Source organism: Saccostrea echinata, unplaced genomic scaffold (assembly GCF_033153115.1).
Source record: "Saccostrea echinata isolate AGI-Se365-2 ecotype Australia unplaced genomic scaffold, CSIRO_AGI_Sech_v1 ptg000002l, whole genome shotgun sequence".
Taxonomy (NCBI): Eukaryota; Metazoa; Mollusca; class Bivalvia; order Ostreida; family Ostreidae; genus Saccostrea; species Saccostrea echinata.
The window spans coordinates 9434722-9444672 of NW_026889751.1; the positions used below are offsets into that span (position 1 = coordinate 9434722).

Here is a 9951-nt window from a genome sequence, read left to right on the forward strand (position 1 = left end):
CAAATTAAGCTTACTGGTAAGAATTATGACCATTTATCATGTTTATCAGATATTTTCACTTTATTAATAAAATTGCTAACTCTTGTGGATATGCATAGCAACATGTTGTGCACTTCTATCTAAAATTTACTGATGCTGTTTATTATAAATTTCTTCATAAATTCTGGGATTCCCCAGAATTTTCCCACCTTGCTGGGATTATTTCTCAATCATTTTTTTTCATCTTTTCTTAACTTCGACAATACTTCGAAATACAAAGTGTCTAACCATCATGATAAAAAATTGAAGGATAGTGTCGGTGATAACATTACCAAAATTTTCACTTAATTTCGGGTTTCTAGTTCTTGTTACTATTATGGCAAATGACACATAGGGATTAAACGCTAAATAGGACACACTACAGTGCTGATAGAGGCGTGTTCCCTCGTGCCCGGGCTCGTTCAACTTTGTTTGATGAATTAAATTTTCTCAGAAAGTACATTAACTTACCTTTTTCTGCTACGTATAAATCTGGTACGAAAAAAAAAACAATATAAAACTGTAAGACAATACAAAACGATTCACAACATTTAGGAATGTTTCGGAAAATGAAAGTAAGATGACATCAGCCAAGGGGAGGCGGTAAAACTAGTAACATTACTGCCGACTCCCGACTCTCTCTGATTAATGTTTTTCATTGATTTTCTCCACATCGAATAATAGCCTCAAATCAAACTTTTAGCCATATGCACTTCGTTGAAATAATTTCAAAAAATAAAAATATCAAAATTATTACAAATTGTGGCATTTATGGACTAAATTAATTGAGCAGTTCGTTCTGAGTTTCTACATTTATATATAATTTAATACTTAATTTTACGCATTTGGACAGATGTCATTATCATACATATATAACTGTAAATAAACGTTTGGGAATTCACTTTAACAAAGCCAATATGTCCGAGAAGTTAAAAGTGATTCTTTTTTGGTGAAATGAAGAATAATTAATTTATGTAAATAGCAATCTGGAAAAAAATCGATGGTTGGAAATTGGAAATCAAAAGTACTCAATTCATCACATTATGCATAACATTGTTAATATATTAATGTAGGTTGAAAAGTATTTCAATGTAATAAATGTGCCTGGCAAATACAAAGCAGCAACAGAAAACTGAGAGAGTCGGACCGGAGTCGACAGAACTAGATTTATCGCTTGACTCAGCCGAAGCATGTGTTAAATCTAGTATAACAAATTCCCGATTGTTCTTCCGTCCTAAATTGTGATATTTATTACATTCTTTATCCATAGTTGTTGTTCCCCCTATGCTCCCACATACACCTCTGTCAACGTTTGCTATGCCAGATTCTTGGAAAAATTGTACAACATAAATGATGAAAAATTGTATTCATAATTGATTTAATTTACATTTCTCATCTGAAAACAGGATTTATTTTAATCTTTACGCCTTAAAAGGATTTTTTAATTAAGTTTTTAATTTTCATTCCGCAAAATAGTTCCCTAAAAACTTTAGAAATAAACGAGCTTTGACAGAGGTGTTTGAAGCGTAGCGGAAGACAACTCTGGATAGAGATCAGCCGGTATTCTCCATACCGCTGAACAGAATATCTTCATACTTCACAGGTAACTTTGTTATGTAAAAATGATTTTACGCATATAAATGAATTTCTTAGAATTAAATATACTAAAATGATAATTTCTGAATCCCGACTCCATATACGGTCCAGGGTTTCATTTATATTTCTCTGACATATAGTAAATCATTGCTTAAAACTTCCCAGGAACAACAAGAGTTAGACTTAACTGGAAATGCCACCAATCAAAAAACGGTTCATCTACTTTTGGGTTCAGAAAACATAAAATGGACATTAATTTGTTAAGTTACGCATCTCGGTCCAGTAGAATTAAAATGCTGCCATGCGTATCATCGATGATGTAAAAATGTATATGTACATGTAAATTTAGTTTAATATACTAGCAAATGTGTCTGGGAAATATAAAACGGTTTTGTGCAGCTCAGTGATTTGAAAAATATCAATATATCGAAATCCTAAAGGGGTTGTCGGGAGCATGGTATCAGATTTACCGCCCATCATTAACTAGTGATATTCATTGTACAGCTTTATTTAGCGAGAAATAGTACAAGTGTGTTTTTTCCCCCAAAGGTTTGCCGTTTTAAGTAGTTTTCGCTTTGATTTTTGAAACACCTCGACAATAAAGACATTATATAATCATAACCTTACCATATTATAGACAGTAGGGAAAAACCCCACACATTTTAATTTTTCATGCAATTTTTCTTAACCATGGAAAGGATGACTGCACTTAACGCCTGTTTTGGGGTCTTTTTCGGTTGCTTCTGTTGCTTTTATATCTAAACCTTATTTCACTTGTGTATGTTTATGAAAGAATCCTGTCAATTTGAAACCAAATTTGAATCTTAAAATGATTTTAGACTGTGATACAATAAAATGATTCGATGTTTTTTGTCCTCACTGCTTTCCAAATATAGTGAATTTGCACTTACCTGCCCTTGATTGAACATTAGATATGCATGAGAGGTGGAGTTAACATTGTAAGAATGGCTCTAAAATTAGACTTGATAAATAACAATGACATGTTTGAAAAAAAAAACACGTTATCACTCTTTCCAATCTCCCTCTCCATTCTGTATGGCACAAATACACTTCTGACAAAGGTTTCAAAACGAAATTAACGATATGAGCACGTCAATGTAATTAGAGCCGATTTTATATCAATGCCAGATGACTTAACGTGTTCGAACACAATGTCCTAGTTAGCGCAAAACATGCTATCTTACAAGTCACGTGACGGAATTTAGTATTCACAGAGTAACCTGAGGTAAGAAACCACGTGGTGAATTATAATATTCAACAAGTCACAATCCTTGGTTACAACGTAAGTAGAAGCAGTTTTTTCTCTTTTTAACCATGAGTGCATGTTTGTCTATTAATCTCCTTTTGACACATTATTAGTCCCCTACCGGTGAAACCGGAGGGGACTACAGGTTTCCTCTGAGTCTGTCCGTCCGTCTGTCTGTCTGTCTGTCTGTCCCACTTGGTTTTCCACACTTTTTCCCTAAACGCTTGCAGATATTGAGCTGATTTTTGGTATGTGAGTGTATCTTGATGAGTTACAGATCAAGTTTGCATTTCGTTCCGCTTCATTGATTTTTGACGGAATTATGACATTTTTAATTCTTAAAGGGAACCAGATTACACTTGCCGGTAGGGGACTAGTATTGCTAATGCAATACTCTCAGAATGCTTGTTATTTATGCAAATATACAACTACTTTTAAACGCAGAACAATAGACAAACATGCGCTGACTATGTATAAAGTCAGTAAAAAAATGGGCGTCCTCATTATCGAACGGGGATTCAAGAAATTGTGATGACCCCTGCCTTTGAAAACAGATTCGAACTTCGTAAATACACACTTTTATTAAACGTAATTACATAAAGTTTAGATTGGATGTTGACCATTCTTGCAATGAAAAGAAAAATGCTTGTTTTGAAAGTTTATTTTGTCGCAAATTTCGCATGTTCTTTAGTGCAGTCATCCATTAGTGCAAACATTTTTTTTTCAAAAATAATGATATAAGAAATCGTACTGTTGATTTCTTTTATTGCAATTTTCTTTTGTTCGTTTTTTTTCAAAGATTGAAAATCTTGTCTTGATCATCAGGACGCCTCAACTTTGTTATTGGTTTAAAGACAAGCGTCTGGATGATCGAGACTATTGAAAGAAGTTGACCCCCCCCGGGTTCCTATTTTCTATGGAAAATTTTTCATTTTTCAGGTAAGTTGATTTTTTTCTCTGGGTACCCCCACCACATTAAAAAAAACATTCTATATAAATGCTTGTGAATAAAAATAATTAATAAAAATCGACGATTTGATAGTTAGGAGCGTTAAAACTCTTAAAGTGTTATAAAGGTGTTTAACTTTGCGTGGCAAGAAGAGAAAACTAATGACAGTGCATTTCCGATAATTAAAGTCAATACTTATACTTCCGTGTTAGTTGATTGAAGAATCGACAATTTGTGTAATCTGTAAGTTTCACAGTACTTTCAGTACTCTGATTATAGGAGGATTGGTCAGAATCGGAACTGACGTCACACATCGGGAACGCAAAACACAGCCACATTTACGAGTAAACAGGCAGAGAGTCTTGTGGTATTTTCCGCATTTTTGCTGCCTTTTACGAAAAGAGATTTAATTCTTCTGTGTTTGTGGTGAGTGTTTTCTCTCTAGGATACTAAAATGAGTTCTCTGGAGCAGAAAATCGAAGTCCCCGAAATCCGTGAAGAGCTGACGGGGGAACAATCTGTTGGGGACAACGGTGTGACAGAGAGGAGCCTCACCCCAGTACATCTCCAGGTGGAGCGACTGCGAGTTGAGGAAGATGGCAATAGTTCTGCGTACACCAGCGAGGAAGAAGCAGGGAGTCATGAAGGTAGTCATGACGAAAACCGGACTGCGGACGAGCCGGAGTTTGTGGCACCAGATGATGAACTCCGAGACAGAATTATCAAACAGGTGGAATTCTACTTTTCTGATCCTAACATTTTGAAGGATGCATTTTTGCTTAAGCATGTGCGTCGAAACAAGCAAGGGTTTGTGAGTATCAAACTCATAACCTCTTTTAAGAAAGTGAAATCCTTAACAAAAGATTATCGGGTTGTTGCTTATAGCCTGAGACACTCTGAAAAACTAGAAGTGAATGAAGAGGGAAGGAAAGTACGGCGAAAGGATCCCCTGCCAGAATGGGATGAAACTACCCCATCACGTTCAGTAGTGGTGGTTAATTTACCTATGGAAAACCCATCCATTGAGAGTGTGGCAGAAATGTTTTCTAAGTGTGGGGAAGTTTCGCTCATTAGGATTTTAAGACCAGGGAAGTCAGTGCCACAAGATGTGAAAAAACATTCCATCAAGCATCCAGAAATTGGTACAACAACCTGTGCTGTTGTAGAATTTGAGAAACATGAAGCAGCCCAAAAAGCTTGTGAAACAATGAACGATACTGAAGACTGGCGTCAGGGCATGCGTGTTGTTTTACTTGCTGCTCAGAAAAAGAAAGAGAATAAAAAGAAGGAGAATGGTGATGATTCTGGAAAAGAAGATGATGGTGAAGGGAAGGATAAGAAAAAGAAGAGGAGGGAGAGAAGAAAGAAAAATAGAGTTGATGAACTTGCAGACAACGATTCTTCTTGCTACTACAGTAGTGGTTCAGAGGCAGAGTTTGGCACACCTCAAAAAGGCAATTACAGAACACACCAAATCCTCAAGAAAACACTGAGTCCAAATCACATGGAACATCCAGTGCTTAAAAAAACATTGAGCCCAAATCATATGGAACATCCTGCACTTAGGAGAACAATGAGTCCTAATCATAAAGAACATCCTTCACTCAAGAAAACTTTGAGTGGAAACCAAATGGAACACCAAAAACTGAAAAGAACCATGAGTCCAAATCAAGAGCATACTATGCTCAAAAGAACTCTTAGTCCAAATCAGTATGACTCTAATCGTCTGAGTCCTAATTCCTCCCCGAGGTCAAGTCCAAAATCTAGTCCTAAAACCAGCCCAAGGTCCAGAAGAAGAAATTTTCATGGGATTTCACCTTTGGCTGATGACAAGAAAAGTCCTAGTACTAGTCCAAAGTTGAGTCCTCAGGGTAGCCCAGACTTGGGTAGAAAAAAATATGAAAATTCTGCAGATGGTAAACCATCAAGCCCATGGGTGCAGAGAAGGCTAATGCTGGCTGCTCAGGATAAAAGCCAAACGTCAGGCAGTCAGGTTAATGGAAAAAGCCCTGAAAAACACAAGATGTATGGAATGGAAGGGGTCATTCGACAGCCCAGAGGACCTGATGGAACCAACGGCTTCCATTTGGGGAGAGGAAAACCAAGGAGCAGCACGTTTTCATAAACTGCTTGTAGTGCAGAAGCTTTGCTGTCGCAGATATTGCTTTTTGTTCTGTGCACACACCATGGCTCTAAAGATTAACTTTGACTTCACTCACAAAAACAATGGTGGAGGTCTCTGTGATAATATCTATGTCGTACATGTACATGTGTAATGTTAAACAACTCTTTTTATGCTGTTCCGACCTTTATGTACCTTGCACAGAATGTCAATGACTTGGAAATTTAATCTTACACTAATGACAACAATTCATACATATAGGAAAAGGTGTCTGCAGACATTTAAAACTTAGAAATGGTGCAAAAAATTTGTTGCTTGAACACTTGCAAAAAGCACATTTTTGTAACTGTTGTGTTTACTCCTAGCTATGGGTAGTGTAAATCATCAAAATGACTTTTGTTTAAAAATGCAAATGAGACAACTTAGCAATTTGATATTTTATGATGGTTGTGTTCATTAATAATGTGACAATTATTCAACCTTGTATTGTCTCAGCTAGGAGAAAGTAAAGGTGCACTATTGTTGTTTTTTTTTTCAATAGCATTGATCATGTTATAGGAGAAGGTTGTAAAGTATGTTGATAAATGATTTTTTTTTTCTAAAAATGTCTCAGAACTCAAGTGCTTAATTTAATGGATGTTATTTTGTTAACTGACCTCTGGTTTAAAAAAAGATAAAAAAATCGGATTCTGTTTTACAATTTTACCATTATATGGCCATTTAAAGAAAAAAAAAACAGATGTTACTTAAAAGAGTTGCTGTAATTTCACTTCAGTATAGTTTTTTCTTTATAAAAAAATGTTAAAACAATAAGTAATATTTACGAAGCTCATCCAATTGAAATTTATTGTTATAATGTTATATTTAAATATGAAAGCAATTTTTGTGTCTAAACATCACCTTTTCTTTTTAGAGTGAACAGGGAAGGAGGGAGAGGGCTAAAAAAAAAATTGATATTCGCAACAACCAGATTGTACATTGTGTAGTATACATGTGTAGTAATTATCTTTGCATATAATTGTACTTGAAGTGAGTTACGTTTTGTGTAGTATAACTTGTTAATGCTCATAAAGAAATAGTATTTACCTATAGTCGCAGACGCTGCTTTACAAGATCTGGAGCTACCTGTTTGTAAATTACATTAAATTTGATTTTGTTGCACATTTTTAAACACTGTGTAGAATCTCTGGTTCTACCTTCATGTTCTGTGAAATGAAAGCTTATTCTTGCCAGCTTTGATGGCTTGTGTATTATTTTCTTATTGTGTTATATCTCTATATAGACTGTATAGAGAAATTCATTGCAACAACTATTGATCTCTTTTGAACCTTGCAGCCAGCATTTTAATGTCTAGACAGTGGTTAGGAATTGCATTGCATGGGAAAAAATCTGTTTCAATAGCAGTTCTATACTTTGGAATTAAGAATTTTTTTCTCTCAATAAAAATTGAGGCCAGGTTTCCTTTTCACTGTTGTCCTGATTGAAGCAAAAATCTACTGTACTGTGCAATACTGAATCTGATACATATGTATGTACATGTAGTATGAAAATGAGATGATATCTAGAATTTTGATGCAAAAGTGTGTACTTGAGCCATTACAACTGTACATGGATAATTATGGAAGGGAAGTGCACAATTACTTGAATAATACGCTTTTTTAGCTTGAAGCCTTCAGAACTGATTTCATATCCTTCAAACTTTCATTTTCCACATTTGGTAGAGCATTGTCAGGTATTTTATTTACTTAATTATTTAGTTGCCCAATATATAATGTATTTTACAGCTCCTCTGTGATTTTGTAATACTGACTAATAAGTTCTCTGAAGTATTACATTTACACAAAATAATTCAAAGAAATTTATATATTCTGCTTGGGTATTTATAATACTAAAAATGTTTTGAAGTCCAAATATGGCACCTTAAAGTATTTTTTGATTTATTCTGCAGGGAGTTGTTAAATTGCATTTGTTTGTTTGTTTTTTAGAATATTGCAGATGTTGACTTTTCATTAGTCCTATTGTTAAAATCTGCTTTTGTATTGATTATGTTTTTGGAGTGAAAATACTTTTTATCAATTTTGTCATTGCTATACTCTTTTTGCAAAGAAGGTATTTTGTGAGTGAGTTTTATGATATATTTCTTTCTTGACACTTATATTCATTCTTATTAAGATAGTTTACACAATCATGAATTTTATGCATCAGAACAAGATCAGACAGATAAATTCAGGTAAAAGTAAAGAAAATTTTCTTGTGATGACCTGATAAATACTTTTCACCCTCTATGCATTTATTTTTTTTTTCAAAGAACTACACTAAATTTTATTTTTATTCATAATTGGAAGATTTATATTATTTTGATAGAAATCTCTTTCATCATTTAGAAAGGAAATTTATTTCAAGAGCAAATGATCTTTTATGTTATATGATATGTGTTATGATTATGGTGTGAATGTATGCCTACATATCTTTATTTATTGACATAGTTTTTTTTTTTAAAAAACATTCCACAGGTTTGTTACTGGTTTGATTTGTGTGTATGTTAGTGTGTAGTGTTGTTATGTAGTTTGTTAAAAATTTCATGCATTATATAGTTTAAAGACCAAGAAAAGGTATACCTGAATTTATCAACAGCAGGCATTTATTCTTAATAATGGACTTGCGTGTCTGTATGTTTTGTCTATTCCTTGTATTGTGTGCACTGCTAAGTTTAAGGTCCATCATACCTCTGTTCACTTGTATAAAATTTTGCTTTCATGCTTATGATTTTCCAGATGATTTGTAATTAATGATTAAAATGCAAAAAATAAAATATCAACATAGCTTGTGGGGCAAAATTTGACAAAAATGACCTTTAACTTGACAAAATTATAGAGGAATAAAAGAAATTTATCCCAGCTCGAGCTATCTCTCATAACAGAGTATCGATGAACCTTAAAAGTGAGAGATTTCATGATATATCATAAAGTAAAGACTTTTAACTAGAGAAATATAATCTATGATGGACTGGAAAATTTACTGTGATGTCTTTTGTGTGTGTGTTGGGGGGGGGGGGGGGGGGTAATAAGCAGAAATTACTGTAAAACATAGTGTATAGCAAACACATCATGTTTAAACACACAAGTACAGCAAACTGAAACCACTTTGTTGTTACATCCTTTATTTTATTTTTTTTTTGTAGTAACACTTTTGTCTGTACCACACAAAATTTGTGAAATATCTTTTGTATTTTGATATTATTTTTAACAGTAGAAGTTGATGATGAGAAAAACCAAATATAAGCATTTTTCTTTATTCATTGCAAACGTTGATTCTGCTGATGGGGTATTCCAGCTACATAAAGTAACATTTATGTATACTATTACTTAGATTTGAATATTATCTTTGTTGTGCATTTACATGCAATATTCCCACCTATTGATGTAGGATTTTTCATTTGTACAAGGGCAGTAATGTCTACTAGGTGCTGTTGAGGCTCTTGTTTTAAACTTGATTGTGTTCGAATACAATATTTCAGATGTATTTATCTGACCTCTTTTCATGTCTATTGTCTTTTAAAAATAAATTGCAATGTTTAAAAGAAAAAATACTTTTTCTTCTTTTAATCTGATATTTTACTGTGGTTAATTTCTTCTCTGAAATAAATTTCAATGATATGTTTTAAAAAACAGTTATTGTAATTTTGTTTCTTTATTTAGTTTGTTTCTTGTATTAATGATCAGGATACTTAAATCTGTAAATATAGAACTAAAAAAGTTAAGTCTAGGTGTAAATTTACTCTAACTAAATCTACAGGTAAATACACATCAGTAAAGCTACAGACTCATCAGAGAATATGATAAATTGCTCTTTGCACTTATTTTCTCCAGAAAATTACCATGCATAGTTTTACGTATATTAATTCTGAAATCCAGCCTGTTGCATTTGTGAGACTACAGCCTTTGACCGTTTCAGTCCACTCAAGGTCCACGTCTCTTATTAATTATGCTAATTAAGTTG

General features: G+C 33.7%; 1 protein-coding gene across 1 annotated transcript; it reads left to right on the top strand.

Moving 5' to 3' along the window:
• Positions 1-4115: 4115 nt before the first annotated feature.
• Positions 4116-8994, top strand: LOC133171946 (la-related protein 6-like). Its single transcript, XM_061306743.1, has one exon. The coding sequence runs from the start codon at positions 4285-4287 to the stop codon at positions 5953-5955; it is 1671 nt and encodes a 556-aa protein (XP_061162727.1). The 5' UTR covers positions 4116-4284; the 3' UTR covers positions 5956-8994.
• Positions 8995-9951: the final 957 nt, after the last annotated feature.

What these genes read in the sequence shown, in the direction of transcription:
- LOC133171946 (XM_061306743.1), top strand. Translation starts at nt 4,285, where the DNA reads ATGAGTTCTCTGGAGCAGAAAATCGAAGTCCCCGAAATCCGTGAAGAG.